Genomic DNA, 20,363 nt, shown 5'->3' with positions numbered 1-20,363 from the left:
TTGAATTTGACTTAACATTTAACGCGTGTAACGGTTAGGTCAAAATAAGTTATTTAGGATGAAAAAAGAAATTACCAAATTTTGTGGTGGAAGAAGAGAGATGGCTACAAATCAACCACCTCAATGAAGTCTCAACTACCCTTTCGTTTCAAGAGAAGATCTCAAAATTCCCAAAACAATCCTCACCTTAGCAACCTTGGAGGTAAAAAGTTTAGAAAGAAAATGAAATAAAGGGCTTAGTAGAAGGAGTAATATGTAATTTTAAAGGAAAAATTAAAATTTGAAACGTACGGTACCGCCATTAGTATACTAATAAAAGCTTAAATGTTCCCTAAAATTCAATGAGTGGTTTTGCTTTCTTTTATTTTCCTCTCTCCTCCCTCTCCTTAATCCCCAATTCTTCTTCCCCATTACACAAATTTTACTTCCATTTCCCCATTCTTTTCTTTCCTTCTTTCTTTCTTTCATATTAATCTTTTCAATGGCCTCTGATAGCTTCACCGACAAGAATGCAGTTTTCAAGAGGCTAAAGGCCAAGTCGGAGAACAAGGTAAAGTGTGACTAATTCATCTTCGCATTTGGATCGGAAAATTTTCACAAGATTACTTCTTTTTGTTTTTGTTTCTTTTTCAGATCTGTTTCGATTGTAATGCGAAGAACCCCACTTGGGCGTCCGTTTCCTTTGGGATCTTCCTTTGCATTGATTGTTCTGCTGTTCATCGGAGCCTTGGCGTCCATATAAGCTTCGTCAGGTTTTTTTTTTTTTCATTCTTATTATTAATTGTTTGTCAAATGTTATGGATCTTAGTCATTATTCTTACTTGGGAATTAGATCAACCCTCGAATGGGAGAATTTTGTTACAATGTGACCTGAATTTCAGCCCATGAATGTCGTTTGACTTAGGTTTTGACAACAATGATGAATAATGTTTCGGTGATGTTACAACTTGCTTTTTCGATAACCGTGAGTAAGAGATCGAGTGTGGGAGAGAGTGAGAGAGGAAGTTCCTAGTTATATTGGATTAGTTGAATGTGAGTGCGAGCGCGAGGAGGGAGGAGCTGGAGCACAATCATTTTTATCTTGAATCGGTGTCTTAATGAGTTGTGGCATTTTATTTTGTAAAGTATTATCGTTGTGTTTGAGTACTTGTTTGTTAGATACTAAAGAAAAAGTTATATATTTTGGCCCAAAAAGTTCAGGAATCTATTGTTTCTTTTTTTTTTGAAAAAAGTTTAAGGACATTTAGTTTGGGATTCAACATGTGATTTGAAAATTTTCTTGCTTCTAAATTCAAAGACCAAAGTAGAATGAATATAGAAATTCAATCATTAGTCAACTCATCATTCTGACTTTTGTTTATAAGTTCTTTAATAAGAAATCAATGAACACGAACAAAGGGAGAAAAGAAAACAAGAGTAATTGATGAGATAAATTCTTATAATAGGTCAATAAATTTGGACTCATGGTCACCGGACCAGCTGAAAATGATGAGCTACGGCGGAAACAACCGTGCTCAGGTGTTCTTCAAGCAGCACGGTTGGAATGACGATGGCAAAATTGAAGCCAAGTATACATCCAGAGCTGCAGATTTGTATAAACGAACCCTTTCCAAAGAAATCGCTAAAATCATGGCTGAAGAACCCCCTCGCCCTTCTTCCCCTGTTTCTTCTCACTCCAATGGCAATGGCAATGGTAATGCCCTCCCAGCAATCAAAACCACCAAACAAGAAGCCCCTGAAATCTCTTCTTCTCCAAAAGCTTCTCATTCTGTTGTTATCAAAAAACCCATCGGTGCAAAAAAGACAGGCAAGGTCGGCGGACTTGGCGCTCGGAAGCTTACCACGAAGGTTACTACTCTGTTTTCAAAAGAATTGAATCTTCTCTGTTTTCGTGGGTTGTTGGATTTTAAAATGATTGTGTCATGAATGCAGACGAGTGAGAATCTATATGATCAGAAACCTGAAGACCCCCCGACACCGGTTTCATCGTCGATAACAACAAGTGGTACAACGGCTTCATTGTTGTCTTCTCGGTTCGAGTATGTTGACAACGCACAATCTTCTGATGTGAGCTCTAATGGTTCCCCTGTGTTTGGACATATTGCTCCACCGAAATCGTCAAGCTTCTTTGCTGAATTTGGAATGGATAATAATCACAATGGTGTTTATTCAAAGAAATCAGGCTCAAATTCCTCCAAAATCCAGGTTAAAACACAACAACAGACAATGCCTTTTCAAAAGTTGTGCAAAAGCAGAAGTATTAATCCGTAGTGTGAATCTGCAGGTGGAGGAGACTGAAGAGGCTCGAAAGAAATTCTCGAATGCAAAATCAATTTCGTCTGCTCAGTTCTTCGGTGATCAAAACAAATCTGCCGAGTCAGAGGCCAAGGCTTCATTGCAGAAATTCACAGTAAGGGCTTTTCAGTTTTTGTTTGATTTTGGTTGAACATAGTTGAGTTGAAGGAATTAAAAAGGAGGTCTGTTTATGGAATGTAGAGTTCATCGGCAATCTCAAGTGCCGACCTGTTCGGACAGGGGATGGATGATTCGACTCTGGATCTCGCAGCAAATGAATTCATCAGCCGAATTTCTTTACAGGTAAGAATGAACTAAGAAGAGTCTTGGAAAAGGTTTGTTTGTGAGAGAGATGTAAATTTATGAATATGAATTGATGTAGGCTTCACAAGATATATCATCGTTGAAGAACATGGCGGGGGAGACAGGGAGGAAGCTGAGCTCATTGGCATCAACGTTGATGACTGACATTCAAGACAGGATTCTTTGATTGCAAAACTCCATGGACATAAGCCCCAATCTGCAAATTATACTATTATACTATTCTCAATTGAATTTGGTATTCTTTTTTTGTTTTCTTTGCAAATTAAGTATATTGATATATTTTCCAACTTAGTGTTTTGTATTTGTATTTGTTTATATTTGTATTTTTTTTTTTTGTGTTCAACGGTATTTAAGATCTAGGATTTGAACCGTTGACTAGTTGAGCTATGTTCAATTGACCTTATTACTACCTAGGGTTGGATGGTAAAGAAACGTGCACTACAAATTTATTATTGTTGTTATTTTCTTTTGGAACATAAATAAACTTAAAACTTGATTCTACTTATCTCTTCCTTTTATTCTTTTTCGGTTTTGCACAATCTACTAAAGTAAAATATTTAGGACTCATTTGATAATTGTATTAGGGAGTTATTACAAATATATATAATAAAAAAAGGTAGTGGTAGTTTCGTATTGTGTTAATCAAATTTAACTCCATAATTAACTATGAGATATATAATTAAAGGTTACTAGAATACAATGAAACCAATTTCTTTTGCTTCCTTTTGGTTCCACTTCTCCATTTTCTCTATTCTTCTCCCTTCTTACTCCCTTTATTCTTTTACTATTTAGGCAATTAAGGTTTATACATTATAACATCAAGCCAAAATAGTAATGCAACTCTTTAAAATTCTAAGGACACTTTTTGAAATGTGTGTTAACTATCTTTTAATTTTCAAATCGGATTATGGATATTGAAAATTTGAAAGAGCAGAGGCATATACAAAGATTTAAAATGTCAATAACTTAAAAAATGACAACAAAAATATAAATAAAAGGTGAATGTAAATTAATATTTCTAGAAAATTAAATATATATAATATATAAAGAGTTATAGAGAAATAAAAAAAAGGTATAAGAATTAAAGAGCACACACACACACACACAAAATAGGTAAGATTTTAGATCAATTTCCATTGGCGCCATGAGTAATCCTATTCAAGAACAGCCTTATGACCCTTTCCAATCCTTCTCCACTCTCTGTCTCAACTCCTCCTCCTCCTCCGCCGTCGACCCTTCACTCTGTTCTTCATGCTTCCGTCCTCACTCTCGCTCCTCCGCCACTCCCATGAAACGCCCCTCCCCCACGCCCCCCTCTTCTCAACAACTCTCCACCGTCACCACTTCCAAGAACCTCCTTCTTGATCCTCAACAACCCAATTCCATCCCCTTCTCCAAGATCAATCTTCCCATTCCTTTTCCTCCCTCTGTTTCCCCTCTCCGCCGCTCTCTTTCCGACCCCACTGATGCCCGGAATTTCTCCCCTCCCCTACAAACTCAATCCCCGGCAAAGCGATTATGCCTAAACTCACCACTCCCTCCCTTGCCTCTCCGCCGTACTGTCTCTGACCCAAATCCCGCCCCTGAGAAAACTTCCGATTCCCCTATTAAAATTCAGAAAGACAGCCCTGAATCGAAGGTTTGTTTGTTTGATGTATTAGATTTCCTTAGACTTGTTTCATATTTCTCTTCTTTCCCTTTTTTTTTTTTTTAATTTTTAAGTACTATAAACATAAATGGGTGATTATTGTACTTGTCTATTTTCACTTGATGATGAAATTCAACTGTTTCTTGGAAAACAGAGGCTGAAAAGGATAAAGGATCGACTGAAGGAGATGAATCATTGGTGGAACGAAGTAATGAGTGAAGAAGAAGAACACAATGATGAAAAGGAGATAAAAAAGGTATGGTTTTTGTTCTAATTATTTCATTTTTCGTTGCTGGCAGGAATGGTTTGTAAATGGAGTATTTGAAATACAGAGAGACGATGAAGAAGAAGAAGAAGAAGAAGAAGAAGAAGAAAAAGATGATGAAGAAACAGTGGGGGTGGAAAGAGTTGGAGATTCAATGACACTAAAATTGAAGTGCTCATGTGGGAAGCGATTTGATATTCTTCTATCTGGAAGAAACTGCTTCTACAAATTGTTGTAGTTCGTTCCATTTTTTTTTTGTACACAATGATTTGGTTTAAAAAGCCTAATAAGATACACATTGTTAACAAAGTAATAATAATATGAAATGTCGTATTTCAAGCAACCGTTTGTATAAACATCATTCAGTTTTAGAATAATAATAGCAAAATAAGTTTTCATCTTCTACACATATACCAATTATTACCATATCATATCATCTTTTACCCATTATTTTAATGACTCGTCTCTCTCACATCATCACAACAATCTCGAGACCAAAGTAACTTCTTTATTAAGAATTATAATAAGCCACTCTTTTCCCCGAACGCTCCTTAGGGTTTAGTCTCCTTACTTATAATATATACACTGCTTCCTTCGGATGAGTTGTCACCTATGTTTCCACCTCCATAATTAGCATATTTGTATCCTCCTCCACTTTTGCAACTGCTTCTATGACTATCATAATCATCTCCATAACTACTACTTCCTTGACCACCAATCCAACCCCAGTAATAATCATTATTATATTTTGCATACCCATTAACTTTAAAATTACCATACCTACTATCACCAAGGCTTCTTGGATTACCATATTGTACTCCACCACCACCAAAAGTTGTTAGAACTCTGGCTGCCTTAGAAATCTCAATACATAAAATGAAGAACATAAGAGAAGAAAGTTTGAGAGAAGCCATTTTCATGTGGATTCCTAGAGTGAATAAGAGGGAAATTAAAGGGAGAGGAAAGAAGTGTGTGTGTGTGTGTGTATATATATGTGAGAGTAGTGTTGAGATTCATGCAAAATAAAGAAAGGTGATTGGCCCAAAATCTCTATACTTAGGCCTTTCAATTTTATATACACAACATTTTACAAAATCACCATTGCTTTCAATGGAATTCATATTTCACACTATTTTGGATTAATAATTAAATTTAATTTGGATATCTATATGCTTGAGATTTCAATTCCATTTACCATTTTAGTTAACTATGCTTCCCATCTAGTTAATATATCAATGTCTAATTAAATCAAATAAGGTTATATGTTAATGTCCAAAGGTCCTTTAAAATACAATAAATGTCCTTTAAACTCGATTATATTTTGGTGTTAATTCCAAACTAGTTGTTTGTTTACATCTATTTGGATTCATTGTTCAAAATGGTGAACTTATATATTCATTTTTGTGTTGATGTACGTTAGATTTATATTTTAGAGATTTTTGAAGTATTATTGTACAACGAATTTAGAAGTGTTTTTGGCAGATTTAGGAGACTTTTGATCAAAGTTTTTATATCAACAACCCACAATTTGGGGTTTTTGATCAAATCTAAAGTAAATAATAATAATATATATCAAACAAAATACTTAGAATAATCAGCTCATAAGTGTTATAATGAATCAACTTCGTCATTGAATCAAATATTCCATGGGTGTATCACTCCAAAGAATGATATATTGAAAGTAAAGAAGAGAAAACATCTAAATCTAAAACTAAGATGAAATATATGAACCCAAAAATTATTAAACAAACTGTTTGAATCAAGCCAACAAATCAATGAGAGCTAATTTCTCAAGAATTGATTCAACTTTTTCAAAGTTGAATCCTCGTTCGACACACGTCTTCACAAATAGAAATGATTCGAAGAACTACACACTCTTGAGGTGCTTTCGACGTTGAAGAGTTTCACGATGATTTATGTGACTTTTTTCTCAAATATCACAATGATCAGGATTCAATATTCGTAGATATGGAGTAAAAATATTTGCAAATGTAGCAAAATTTAAATCAAACTTTTGGAGTCATCATATATCTCTCTAGTAGGAGCTGTCTATTAGCGATAGAGTTTATCAAATTAATTTTGTCTGATTTGACATTCATTAAATGTTAAAAATATTTATGTAACTTGATTTATACTCATTGTTACGTGACGAGATCACATTAGCATTTTCGTTAAGAGTTTTACATCAACTAAATTTAAATCAAGTTACATAAAATATAAATTATCATAAACTAGAAAGTTAGCAGTTTGAATCCTCGGTGAACCAATTGTTGACTTCGAAAAAAAATCACAAAAAGTTATAGCGTTTTGTTTTCTTTGTATCCCAATTTTCTTCTAAACCATTTTAAAACTTTTGCTAATCCAAACTTCATTCTAAGATTTGCTTTGTGATCAACAAGATATTGGATTAATAATGAAAATTTGATACTTTGGAATACCTCTATGTGGTTGAGTTTTCGATTTCTTTCTTTCATTTTAGTAAATTGTGCATCACAACTAATTCATTATATTAATGTCTAACTAAATCAAGAGTTGATATGTTAATGTCGATTTTTTTTTCTTTTTTAAAAAATACAATCCTTTAATCTCAAACAATTATATTTAATTTTGTGTTTATTACAAATTAGTTAGCTTGTTAACATCTACCTACATTCATTGTTTCAAATAATAGATTAATTAGTACATGGTTTTTAGGTTAAAATAGTATTAGATTTGTTACATTTCAAAGTATTAAATTTGTCTATATATTGATAGACTCTTAAACGATATATCGCTAATTAGGGATTGTTTGGATCACAAATATTGTTTTATGGATATGAATATTAAATGTTTGAAATTCAAAATCGTTGAGTTTTAAATATTTGAGATGATTAATATTTAATGTTTGAAAGTAAAAAAGAATGTGTTTTGTCATACCAATTTTTGTATATAGAAACCAATTTTAAATAATTACAAGAGAATAGGTCATCTAATCATAATTAAATTTAATTATTTATTCTCTTGAAATATTAATACATTAATATTTGTTTAATAATAAAATAAATATGAATTAATTACAATATCAATAGTTAGTTAATAATATAATCCTATACTAGATAGTTAAAATAGCATATAAAATATCAATCATAAATATATTAGTTGAAATGTTTATTAAATCTAAATATTATATTTAAATTAATAATCAATAATAAACTATCCATTATATCAAATTGTTAATTATTATTAACTTGTTAGGTATAAAAATTACATAAGTTTGAAGAATATTTTTAAAATCATGTTAGGTGGTCACTTTTAACGTTCATGGGATAATAATATACAAGGTTTTAAAAAGTGAAATGATGGGAAATAAATAAGGATAATATTTAATGTATGTTTGAATTAAGCCATGACACAATATTATTATATGTGAAATAAGTTAAATAGGACGTCTCTTATAATTAATTTTAATGGAAATAAACATTTAAAAGTAGAGCGATCGAAGTTGAACAAACTTCCAAATATGTTAAGATGATTAAGGAAAATATAATAAAATATTGTTTAAGATAAAAACTTATTCAAAATAAGGAGGAGATTGTGATTAGTCCATCAAAGAATTTGTAAGTACAAATGTGTGATGATGATTTAGATAAGTAATAAGAGGGAGAAATGTTGAAAATCTCATATTGAAAAATCTAAGGGAACTCACATATATGGTATCAAAGCTCATAAAAATCTTCGAGAACATAACGGGTATCCAATTCAAGATTGGTGATCCCAAGGAAGAACCATCTTCTCACATGGAATTCTCAACATGCTCCCTCGTGATAGTGCTAATATCATATTTGATAGTGTAATCTTCAATCTCTCAAAATCAACGTGGGATTCTCTCTCAAAATAGTTTATTTATCTTATAAGAAGTGTGACTCCCATTGGTTTTTCAAATGTGGGATTCTCAACCCATCTCAACATGTTCGAGTATAAAAAATTCAAATAAAGAAAAACTTCATCTGAAAGCAATGGTGTTCATTTTATATAATTAAAAAAATCGTAATCCACAAAACAAAGAGAATTCGGACATAAAGGACATTTACCAATCACAAATCTTCCAATGTTTTTTTTTTTCAAGCGTTTTGAGGGTGGAATGAAGTTACTTTTCTCTAAGTCATAATAATCTATTCATCAAAAAACCTCACTCAAGACATTCATAAAAAGTATAAGCCTCCTTCCTCAAGTCCAAATGGGCAATGTCTTATTCCTTCCAAAAGGGAGGCTCCAACTCGACTTTAATTAGTAACTCAGTTCCAACTTAGTTATCATCTATAAAATGGTATCCAATGTAATTACCTAAAAGGACATAGAAGTAATTATCACAACCACCAAGTTATTTGAACGACTAATTCAAATAACGACTAGAGGTATACTTACAATATTAAGAAATATTTAGATGCTAAAATCTAAAACTAATGAGAATGCATGCAAATTGATAGGAGCAAATAAGAGAAAAATATTATTCATATATATTTCAAAAGAAATTACAAAGCTCCAATTTCTCAATTCATTACGCTCTTTTTCACAATATATATCATACATATCCTATCTTTCCATAATCTTAGATATATATTTATTCTTTTGATTATTCAAAGGGGAAGATAGATAAATATAATCATCATAGACATATATGCCCTTTTTCTTTCTTTATTTATTACATATATATATATATATATGTATAATGTATATATATATAAAGATATATGGTACTGTTGAAGAGTAAGAAGTTCCTCAAGGTTGTCTGCTACCCCGGCCATATAGATTGCCTCTTTGATAACGACGATAGTTTTTGAATGATTTGTAGCTTGTTTCACCACTTTCATAATTAGGATAACCTCCACCATTGTTTTCATCTCCACCTTCGTAACTATTTTCATTACTTACTACTCCACTTTTACCACCGTTCTCACTATATTCATTAGATGCTTCTTCGCCTTTGTAACTATTTCCAGCACTTGGATTATTGTATTCTTCCGTACTTTTTCCACCATTTTCGTTGCTGCTATAACTACTTTTAGATGGTTCTTCGCCATTGTAACCAGTTTCAGTATTTGAGCTTTTGTATCCGGATTCTTCTGTACTTTTTCCACCATTCTCGTTAGTGCTATAACCACCCTTGGATGACTCTTCGGCGGTACTTGGATTTTTGTAACCAGTTTCGGTACTTGGATTTTTGGATGGCTCTTCGCTGACAGTTGGATTTTTGTAACCAGTTTCAGTACTTGGGCTTGTATATCCTGATTCTCCCGTACTTTTTCCACCGTTTTCGTTGCTGCTGTAACCACTTTTGGACGGTTCTTCAGCTGTACTTGGATTTTTGTAACCAGTTTCGGTACTTGGATTTTTGGATGGCTCTTCGCTGGCACTTGGATTTTTGTAACCCGTTTCAGTACTTGGGCTTGTGTATCCTGATTCTCCCGTACTTTTTCCACCATTTTCGTTGCTGCTGTAACCACTCTTGGACGGTTCTTCGGCTGTACTTGGATTTTTGTAACCAGTTTCGGTACTTGGATTTTTTGATGGTTCTTCGCTGGCTGTTGGATTTTTGTAACCAGTTTCAGTACTTGGACTTGTGTATCCTGATTCTCCTGTACTTTTTCCTCCGTTTCCGTTGCTGCTGTAGCCACTCTTAGAGGGTTCTTCGGCTGTACTTGGACTTTTGTAACCAGTTTCGGTACTTGGATTTTTGGATGACTCTTCGCTGGCAGTTGGATTTTTGTAACCAGTTTCAGTACTTGGACTTGTGTATCCCGATTCTCCCGTACTTTTTCCACCGTTTTCGTTGCTACTGTAACCACTCTTGGACGGTTCTTCGGCTGTACTTGGATTTTTGTAACCAGTTTCGGTACTTGGATTTTTGGATGGCTCTTCGCTTGCACTTGGATTTTTGTAACCCGTTTCAGTACTTGGGCTTGTGTATCCTGATTCTCCGGTACTTTTTCCACCATTTCCGTTGCTGCTGTAGCCACTCTTGGACGGTTCTTCGGATGTACTTGGATTTTTGTAACCAGTTTCGGTACTTGGATTTTTGGATGGTTCTTCACTGGCAGTTGGATTTTTGTAACCAGTTTCAGTACTTGGACTTGTGTATCCTGATTCTCCGGTACTTTTTCCACCGTTTTCGTTGCTACTGTAGCCACTCTTGGAGGGTTCTTCGGCTGTACTTGGATTTTTGTAACCAGTTTCAGTACTTGGATTTTTGGATGGCTCTTCGCTGGCAGTTGGATTTTTGTAACTAGTTTCAGTACTTGGGCTTGTGTATCCTGATTCTCCGGTACTTTTTCCACCATTTCCGTTGCTGCTGTAACCACTCTTGGACGGTTCTTCGGATGTACTTGGATTTTTGTAACCAGTTTCGGTACTTGGATTTTTGGATGGTTCTTCACTGGCAGTTGGATTTTTGTAACCAGTTTCAGTACTTGGACTTGTGTATCCTGATTCTCCGGTACTTTTTCCACCGTTTTCGTTGCTACTGTAGCCACTCTTGGAGGGTTCTTCGGCTGTACTCGGATTTTTGTAACCAGTTTCAGTACTTGGATTTTTGGATGGCTCTTCGCTGGCAGTTGGATTTTTGTAACTAGTTTCAGTACTTGGGCTTGTGTATCCTGATTCTCCGGTACTTTTTCCACCATTTCCGTTGCTACTGTAACCACTCTTGGACGGTTCTTCGGATGTACTTGGATTTTTGTAACCAGTTTCGGTACTTGGATTTTTGGATGGCTCTTCGCTTGCACTTGGATTTTTGTAACCCGTTTCAGTACTTGGGCTTGTGTATCCCGATTCTCCCGTACTTTTTCCACCGTTTTCGTTGCTACTGTAACCACTCTTGGACGGTTCTTCGGCTGTACTTGGATTTTTGTAACCAGTTTCGGTACTTGGATTTTTTGATGGTTCTTCGCTGGCAGTTGGATTTTTGTAACTAGTTTCAGTACTTGGACTTTTGTATCCTGATTCTCCTGTACTTTTTCCACCGTTTTCGTTGTTGCTGTAACTACTCTTGGATGGTTCTTCGGATGTACTTGGATTTTTGTAACTAGTTTCGGTACTTGGATTTTTGGATGACTCTTCGCTGGCACTTGGATTTTTGTAACTAGTTTCAGTGCTTGGATTTGTGTATCCTGATTCTCCTGTACTTTTTCCACCGTTTTCGTTACTGCTGTAACCACTTTTGGATGGTTCTTCGCTTGTAGTTGGATTTGTGCAACTACTTGTATGATCATATTCATCGTTAGATGATCCTTCAGAAGCACCATAACTACTTCCTTGACCATACTTTCTCCATCGACCCCAATAATAATCATTATGGTAGTTTCCATCTCCATAGCCTCCAACATCTTTTTTTCCTACAAAACCATACTTACGATAACCAAGGTTATTTGGATGACCATGTTTTTCTCCTTCACTAGCTATTAAAGAAATCTCAATAGCAAATAAAATGAAGAACACAAGAGAAGAAAGTTTAGGAGAAGCCATTTTCATGTGGATGCTTAGAATGAAGAGGGAAAGAGAGTGGGAAGAAGTATATATAGGAGAGAGAGGGTGAGATGCATGCAAAAGAGAGAATAACGAGTGGCCCCAAATAAACTCTACATTTATGACTTTCAGTTTTACGTATTAACATTATTATTTTATAAAATCATTGTGTTTAAGTTGTTCACTCACTGCTTTTAATGCATTAATTTACATTCTAGGTTGTTTCAACATGACATTTCTCTTAACCATTTTCCTTCAAATTCAAGGCTTCATCTACCAATATTTGCTTCCATATTACATATTGTTCATATTGGGTTAATTAATGAGATATAATTTGGATATCTCCTATGTGCTTGAGTTTTCATAGAGTTTTCAATTTTAACTCACCATTTTAGTTTATTATGTGTCTCATCTAATTAATATATATATTAATGTCTAATTAAATCAAAAGGTTATATGTTAATGTCTAAAGTCTTTTAAAATACAATTCTTTAAACTCAATTATATTTTGCATTTATTCCAAAAAACTAGTTAGCTTGTCAAAGGTCTATGTACATAGGATTCTTTGTTACTAGATAATAGTTTGGTGTATGGTAGATTAGAATAATATTGTGGTTCCTAAATATAAAGATTTGTTCAATTTTAGTCTTTTTACTTTTCTTAATAAAACTTAAACACACTTTCCACGTAGTTGATTTGATGAAATGTGTTTAATAATATTAACATACTTTTTTTATACAAGAAAATATAATCACTACAAGAAAGTAAGTGGTAAGTAAGTGGTGCTATTTCAACAATATTTGATCAAAGGCTATCAAAAACCTTCAAGAAAAAAATACATTTATAGGAGGTTTAGGAAAAATCTTTGAAAAATATATGCTTTTGATCGAAGGATTATTAATAACCTTTGAAGAAAATATACATTTATCAAACGTTAATCAAATTTTTTAAAAAAGATATACATTTTATCGAAAAGTTGAAAAAATCTTCGATAATTATCTACTTTTTATCACAGGATAGAAGAAAAATTTTGGAAAAAAAATATAGGTTTTGACTTTTTAATGAAAGAATAAAAACCTTTGAAAAATATATATATTTTTTCGAAGAAGTTGAAAAAAACTTGGACAATATCTAATTTTCGAGAATTACTAATTTCAAAGGTTAATAAACGTTTGAAAATTAATAATTTTAAAAAATTAGTAAACCTTTTTTTTAATAGATTAATTTTGATACATTTCAAAGGTTATTAAAAGTATATCAGAACACTGGGTACAAAATTTACACTGAAAATACTAATAGATATCTAAAAGATTTCTTTTAAGAAAAATCAATAATAAAAAACAATGATAAGGTGCTATCTTACTCCATTTATTCGAGCTCCTTCTAAGTTTTGCATCCAAATTCAAATTTCAATTAATCATAATTAAATCATTCTAAAGTTTATTAAAAATAAGATAGTTAATTAAGTATGCATTTAAATCGTATCAAAATACATAATTATTTCATAATCTATAGTTTTAATATGAATTCAATTGAGCAATTAAGTTGTTATAGTTGGTTAATAGTTGCAATTAGATCTTTATTAATAAAATAATAATTATGATTAGATAATTATAAAATTTTAAAAAATATTTTTTTTTAAAAAAAGGAAGATTATTTATCATCTCATATTCCTTCCTCTCTCCTCTCTCTTTTACCTGCTGTCATTTCCCTCTTCCCATCTTCATTTTATTTAATTTATTCTCTTTTTTGGAGTAAAACATCCCCAGTAATTATCGGAAGCCAATTGGGGGCTGGGAATTTGACTATTTCATATGATATTGAGAGGTCAATTTCAGAATCTTTCTTGGGGTTGCTTCTGGGAGTTGGGTTTTAAGAAAGAGCCAGAGAGAAAAAGAAAAAAAAAAACCGAAAAAGGGAAAGGGAAAGATGAAGATGAAGATGGGGAAGGAAGGGTTGAGGGAGTAGGGGGAGGAGAGAGGAAATGATGCGAGATGAGAGATAAACTTTTTTCGGCTTAATTAATCGATCAATTCGAAAGTTGTGTGGAATTGTAACCAACACCAATAGTTTACAATAGTTTGTGCAATTTTTCTTCAATTTTAATCTCTGGTATTTATATTAATCTCATTCGTATGATTATAAAATCCCATTCAAATATATTGCTTTATACTTTTAATTACAAAATCTCATTCAAATATATAACTTAAACATATGAGTGACATACATGCATGTTTCAGTTACATAAAATAGCATGGCATCCAATCTTAAATTTAATGAATAATTTGATATAAAATAATCAGCCATGATTTTAAATAACTTATTAACTAAAATGCTTTAGGATATACATCCCAACAAAAATATCATTTTTGGAACAATGTGAACCAAGGTGTTAACAAGCTAAACTACTTTGGTATATACACAAAATATATAATTGATTTTAAAGGACTGTATTTTAAAAGACTTTGGACATTAACATATCAACTTTTGATTTAATTAGATGGGACACATAATTAACTCAAATGCCAAATTAAATTTCATGTAAAACACAGTACATGAAACAAAAGTTAGTAGATGAAGTTTGGATTATTTGAAGGAAAAAATGAATGGGAAGAGAGAAATGTGATGTTGATACAAACGTAGAATATGTATTAAGCACTAAATAAGGAATGGAGAGGACAAACTTAAACACGAAATGAAGTTGTAAAATGTTATATGTAAAATTGAAAGGCTTTAAATACAGATTTTGGGCTACTCACCATTCTATCTTTTGTGCATCTAAACCACTCTCTCCTATATATATATATACTTCTTCCCTCTCCCTATCACTCTTCACTCTAAGCATCTACATGAAAATGGATTCTCATAAACTTTCTTCTCTTGCATTCTTCTTTCTATTTGGTATTGAGATTTCTTCTTTAAGGCAGAGCTCATCCAACTTTTAACGAAGGAAAATGTGGTAATCCAAGTACCCTATGGTAATTATATAGTGGGTAAAGTTTTATAGGAGAAGATGGTGTATGAGCTGGATATAGTCCTAAAGGTTATGAATTATATGTAAACTATATATAAGAGTGAATATTATTCCGATTGAGAAAAGTATGATCACGATAGTGCTAGTTCAGGTTATGGTGTTTCTGCATATGGAACTGAAAAAGGTGAAGTGGAATGATTATGATTGTAGTAAACAAATATGGAACAAAATTAAGTTCATAATTGAACAACTTCCTGAGTTGATGTCTATAACAATGCTCATAAGTATTTTTATATTTAGAATCGTAAAATAATTCTACAATAAAAATTATTCTCTAATATGAACAAAATTTAAGCCCTACCTAATAACTGCACAAAATTAAGTTCGTAATTGATATATATATATATATATATGACATTTTTACCATGTACATATGCAGGTCGTGCAAAGTTACAAATGATTTTGGAAAAACCATATCGTGTAAAATTGGATGAGATGTTTGGAAATATTTGAGATAAATTTGTGACTATGGAATTGTGACCTAAAGAATGATTTTATATTTGTAGAGATTATTGAAACACTGTCTCCAGCATCGTGGCTCTGTCTCTAGATTATCGAAACAATGTTTCTTATATATACATACTAAATCCCTTTTGCATGTGATTTTTTGAAGCTAGTCCGAACTCGTAAGAACTAGTTCAAATCTAAATATGTTATAATAGTCGACCCACAATCTTTATAAAACCTGGTTTTTTGTTGTCTTTATCCTTTTTCTTCGTCAAGAACCTAATCAAATTTTAAAGAAATGTTAAGATTTAAGAGAGAAAATCACAATCACTTACTAGATCAAATATATCAGTGGTAGGAGCAACTAATGATGACAACCATCAATGACGATGGTTGCTATCACCAATAGCTTTACAATTTTGATAAAATGAAAATAAATTATTGAAATGGTAGTTGCACATAGGTTTCTTTTGTCTTTTATCAAAATTTTATATTATATATGCAATTATTTTATCGTTGTGCTACGTACGCAATTATTTTTAGTTTAAATGTCGTTTATGCACCTTGTCTATATATTAAATTCATCTTAAATGAGTAATTTTGTTTTGAAGTTATTTAAAAATATTATTGGTCAAGTACTGCAAATTAATTAAATAAGATATTACATAGAAGGATTAGTAATATATTTTTTTTAAAAAAAAATAGAACTGTTGATATTTACACATAACAAGGTTTTTAAATTTCATTATATTTTTATTAGCTAAATGGCAAAGAAACGAAATATGAAATTTTAACTATTTATTTCTTGCAAATATTAAATTGGTCATTTTGCTACGTTAAAAATTGTTGGAAAATCTGTGGGTTTGTATATGTTTTTGTTCAACCCAGTTCTGTCGTAGCAAAAAGAGAATGATGGAAGGAAAGTTTTCTTTTTTAAAATATTATTCCTTGACTCTGGATTTTATTTTGTTTCATTCCTTTTTCGGGTAAAGATTCGGTGTTGAAATTTTCTATATAGACTTGTTTCATTCTCCTAGTATATCCCGCTGAAAGAAAAAGAAAAGTGCTAAAAGCAATCACTTTGGTATGAAATTGTCTTAAAGAAAAAGATGATGTGTTATCTTGATCGAAGTTTTGTTGGTTAAGAGTTTTGTGTACATAATCGTTACATATGTTGAAATTTAATGAAGGTCAAAAGTTCATGGGAAGACACTTTTGATTAACATCTTATTTTGGTGATAAGATAAGAATGTTGCATGATTAAGGTCAAAGGTTTTGGTTATCAAAATCTATCTTTGATTGTAGTGATAATTCAATTTGTATCATGGTAATTAGTACATAGTGAATAAGTCAGTAAAATTTTCTGTACTAAAATCATAATATGTTGATTATGATTGAATTTTTATCAAAATAATAAGAAATCTCATCGAATTTTATTATGAGTTAAGGACTCCCAAATGTAGATGTTATGTCATCGAATTGGGTTAACAATATTGTGTGTCTCTACTATTTTCATTTAGTGTTCTCCTCGTTTCTTATGTGAAACTATTGTCACTAAACACTATTTACATCCTTTACTCCCGTGTTATTTGTTCAAAAATTAAAGGTAATATTTTTGTACTTGTATATAATATTTATTAGTTTATAAATAAAATGTTTAAATAAGTAATATTTTTTAAATTAAATTTAATATTAGTAAAAATATGAAAAGAAAATATATGAGACAATTTGATATATAATTATAAAATAGAGAGTGATGTATTTTTTTCTTTTAAGAAAAAAAGAACATAGTTGGGTGAAAGAAATTTATATCGAGTCTCACTTCAAATAAAACTTCCAACTTTCAAGAAATTTTTTTCCTAAAGACAACGAAAGAAAAAAAGAAAAAAAAAACCCAACCTTTGTCATCAAATTCTTTCTCAAAACTACCATCATTAATTTTCAAATTAAGTCCTATATATTTTGAAAGAGAACTATAAGGTGTTTGTCAAAAATAGGAGAGTCCCCTTAATCTTTTACTTCAACAAAATATAGAGATGAAGAAGTTACAACTTGGCAAGTGTTCCCATTTTGACATATATATCACACACTTTTCTTACTACATATAACTAATCCCTTTGCCCAATCTTTGATACACGTAAATATATTTTGATTACATAGGGAATTAAGAAAGGATAAATGATAATATGTATTTTCCCTATTTGTTTCTTTTATAATTGTATATAGTATAAATATATATATATATAAGGTAACATTTATGATGTCCATTTCAAGGTGCATATCCACCATGTCCACCACCTTGCCCGCTACCACCTCCTCCACCATACCCATTGCCTTCTTCATGTCCACCGTATGCACCACCATGTGCACTTCCTCCACCATATCCTGATCCTCCTCCACCCCCTCCTCCGCTTCCCCCACCATTATTTCCTCCTCCTGCACCATGTCCCCCACCTGCTCCGCTTCCATAACCAGAGCCATATTCTCCTCCTGAGCCACTTCCTGCTCCTCCACCTCCACCCCCACCATTTCCACCACCACCACCATACCCTGCTCCATGTTCTCCACCATATCCTGCCCCACCGCTATTTCCACCACTGCCTCCATATCCTCCACTTTCATGACCACCGCTATTTCCTCCACTGTTTCCATATCCTCCACTTTCATGACCGCCGCCATTTCCTCCATTGCCTCCGTATCCTCCACTTTCATGACTGCCGCCTCCATATCCTCCACTTTCATGACCACCGCCATTTCCTCCACTACCTCCATATCCTCCACTTTCATGACCGCCACCATTTCCTCCACTGCCTCCGTATCCTCCACTTTCATGACCACCGCCATGTCCTTCACTTCCTCCATATCCTCCACTTTCATGACCACCACTATTTCCTCCACTGCCTCCATATCCTCCACTTTCATGACCGCCACCATTTCCTCCGCTGCCTCCGTATCCTCCACTTTCATGACCACCTCCATTTCCTCCACTGCCTCCATATCCTCCACTTTCATGACTGCCGCCATTTCCTCCATTTCCTCCACTGCCTCCGTATCCTCCACTTTCATGACCGCCGTTATTTCCTCCACTACCTCCATATCCTCCACTTTCATGACCACTGCCTCCATATCCTCCACTTTCATGACCACCGCCATTTCCTCCATTACCTCCATATCCTCCACTTTCATGACCGTATCCTCCTCCACCGCCATTTCCACCACCCCCTCCATACCCTGCACCTTCATGGCCATATCCTCCTCCACCGCCATTTCCACCACCCCCTCCATAACCTGCACCTTCATGACCATATCCTGCCCCACCGCCATTTCCACCACCTCCTCCATATCCTGCACCCCCAAGACCATATCCAGCCCCACCTCCATTCCCACCACCTCCTCCATACCCTCCACCTCCCGGGCCATACCCCACACCACCTCCACTACCACCACCTCCACCATATCCTACACCTCCATATCCACTACCTTCTCCAGGACCATAACTCGCTCCACCACCATTTCCACCACCCCCTCCATATCCACCACCACCAGGACCATAACCACCTCCTCCGCCACTTCCTCCACCACCTCCATAAGCAGAACCACCATGACCATAAGCAGAACCACCGCCACTCCCACCACCTCCTCCTCCACCATAGCCACCACTAGGACCGTATCCTTCACCACCACCACTTCCACCTCCACCTCCACTTCCATAGCCTCCAACACCATATTGTACTCCTACAGAACTATAACTACCACCACCTCCACTTCCATAACCTCCACCACCACCACCAAGTGGACCATATCCACCACCGCTTCCACCACCTCCACCATTGCCTGCACCATAAGCAAATGCAGGTATATTCACTGGTCCTCCACCATAAGTTAAGAGAGTTCTAGCTGCATATGAAACCCCAATACCTAACAAAAGAAAGAACAATACAAAAGAAGAAAACTTATGAGAAGCCATTTGTGAATGGTTGAAGTGAAATGAAAGGGGACTAAAGGCTATATATATATATATATAAGGAAAAGATGGGGAGTAAAAAGTGCAAGTTATGGTAGAGAGTGGTTGAGGCACATGCAAGAAGGGGAGAAAGTGGGTGGCCCAAAATCTACATCTCTAGAAGTCCAAATCTTACACAAATGAAATACAAAATCAGTGTCATTAAGCTGTCCTCCACTCGCACCATTGCAACTCTTATAAGTTTTTTGATCTACGTACTTCCATCAAACTTCTTCTACACCCAATATATCTTTTGGTAGTGAATTTTAATTTATAAACTACTTCTTAACACCTCTTTGAGGTAATGGCTGGATACATATTTTTAAAATTTTGTCCATTTTATTTGAAATTTCCTCCAAAACTGATGTGTTAATGTCTAATTTACAAAAACTTGTTCAAACTTCAAACTAGTTGTTTCCATGTTGGATAGTTAACAAATAAATGGTAAGTGTGTATTAAGTTCATTTGGATGCATGTGTGATTGAATGATGAATAGGATTATTAAACATCTATACTTTTTGCATGAATATAGGTAAAGAAATTTGTATATATTCTAGTTCGTGGAGTTTTTCGAGGCTAATCATTTGAAGCTTTTATGTAGATGTTTTGAGAAAGAAGGAGTTGTACCAAAAATAAAGATGAGTGTGTTCCTCAATGTGAGGTTTGTGGTTGTTGGTCTTCTACTCCAACGTTTGTTCATGTCTCTATTTTGGTGAAGAAAAGTCGTCATACTTAGAGTACTTAGAGGATTATTCTAAGTTCTAATTTTAAGAGAAATTTTTTTATCTTTAAACAGAACATTAAGTTATCTAGTTTTGAAGAATGTTTCAAATAAGAAGATGACAAG

The 20,363-nt window shown here is 33.7% G+C and overlaps 4 protein-coding genes across 7 annotated transcripts; 2 read left to right on the top strand and 2 right to left on the bottom strand.

Annotated features, from left to right (window-relative positions):
- The first annotated feature begins 325 nt into the window (after window positions 1–325).
- LOC101217929 (probable ADP-ribosylation factor GTPase-activating protein AGD9) lies at window positions 326–3,124 on the top strand. Its single transcript, XM_011654348.2, has 7 exons — window positions 326–550; window positions 634–752; window positions 1,446–1,848; window positions 1,933–2,205; window positions 2,285–2,410; window positions 2,497–2,598; window positions 2,678–3,124. Exons 1-7 carry the CDS (start codon window positions 482–484, stop codon window positions 2,783–2,785), a joined length of 1,200 nt encoding a protein of 399 aa, XP_011652650.1. The 5' UTR covers window positions 326–481; the 3' UTR covers window positions 2,786–3,124.
- Window positions 3,125–3,693: 569 nt separating this feature from the next.
- Window positions 3,694–4,937, top strand: LOC101205129 (histone H3.v1). The gene is made up of 3 exons (XM_011654347.2): window positions 3,694–4,258; window positions 4,422–4,523; window positions 4,600–4,937. Exons 1-3 carry the CDS (start codon window positions 3,764–3,766, stop codon window positions 4,768–4,770), a joined length of 768 nt encoding a protein of 255 aa, XP_011652649.2. The 5' UTR covers window positions 3,694–3,763; the 3' UTR covers window positions 4,771–4,937.
- A 4,353-nt stretch (window positions 4,938–9,290) lies between these two features.
- LOC105435145 (cell wall protein IFF6) lies at window positions 9,291–12,032 on the bottom strand. The gene has a single exon (XM_011654586.2). The coding sequence runs from the start codon at window positions 12,030–12,032 to the stop codon at window positions 9,291–9,293; it is 2,742 nt and encodes a 913-aa protein (XP_011652888.2).
- Window positions 12,033–17,496: 5,464 nt separating this feature from the next.
- On the bottom strand, window positions 17,497–19,516 carry LOC105435039 (glycine-rich cell wall structural protein 1.8). Of its 4 annotated transcripts, none has more exons than XM_031883035.1 (2): window positions 18,595–19,516; window positions 17,497–18,234 (listed from the first exon to the last, which is right to left on the bottom strand). In XM_031883035.1, exons 1-2 carry the CDS (start codon window positions 19,478–19,480, stop codon window positions 17,783–17,785), a joined length of 1,338 nt encoding a protein of 445 aa, XP_031738895.1. In that variant the 5' UTR covers window positions 19,481–19,516; the 3' UTR covers window positions 17,497–17,782. The 4 variants fall into 4 exon arrangements, with proteins under 4 accessions (XP_031738895.1, XP_031738894.1, XP_031738893.1 ...); XM_031883034.1 differs by having other exon boundaries at window positions 18,271–19,514; XM_031883033.1 differs by having other exon boundaries at window positions 17,497–18,603; window positions 18,634–19,514.
- Between the last annotated feature and the right edge of the window lie 847 nt (window positions 19,517–20,363).

This window comes from Cucumis sativus, chromosome 3 (genome assembly GCF_000004075.3).
Source record: "Cucumis sativus cultivar 9930 chromosome 3, Cucumber_9930_V3, whole genome shotgun sequence".
In the NCBI taxonomy this organism is placed as follows: Eukaryota; Viridiplantae; Streptophyta; class Magnoliopsida; order Cucurbitales; family Cucurbitaceae; genus Cucumis; species Cucumis sativus.
The sequence above is the reverse complement of the archived record's forward strand: the minus strand, read 5'-3'. Positions and strand labels throughout refer to the sequence as shown.

Bases quoted from the DNA above. Each gene is read 5' to 3' on its own strand.
- LOC101217929 (XM_011654348.2), top strand. From the start codon at position 482: ATGGCCTCTGATAGCTTCACCGACAAGAATGCAGTTTTCAAGAGGCTA. The intron at 753-1,445 runs GTTTTTTTTTTT...TTCTTATAATAG, and splicing joins GTCCATATAAGCTTCGTCAG to GTCAATAAATTTGGACTCAT. The intron at 2,411-2,496 runs GTAAGGGCTTTT...TATGGAATGTAG, and splicing joins CTTCATTGCAGAAATTCACA to AGTTCATCGGCAATCTCAAG.
- LOC101205129 (XM_011654347.2), top strand. From the start codon at position 3,764: ATGAGTAATCCTATTCAAGAACAGCCTTATGACCCTTTCCAATCCTTC. The intron at 4,259-4,421 runs GTTTGTTTGTTT...CTTGGAAAACAG, and splicing joins AAGACAGCCCTGAATCGAAG to AGGCTGAAAAGGATAAAGGA. The intron at 4,524-4,599 runs GTATGGTTTTTG...TTTGAAATACAG, and splicing joins ATGAAAAGGAGATAAAAAAG to AGAGACGATGAAGAAGAAGA.
- LOC105435145 (XM_011654586.2), bottom strand. From the start codon at position 12,032: ATGGCTTCTCCTAAACTTTCTTCTCTTGTGTTCTTCATTTTATTTGCT.
- LOC105435039 (XM_031883032.1), bottom strand. From the start codon at position 19,480: ATGGCTTCTCATAAGTTTTCTTCTTTTGTATTGTTCTTTCTTTTGTTA.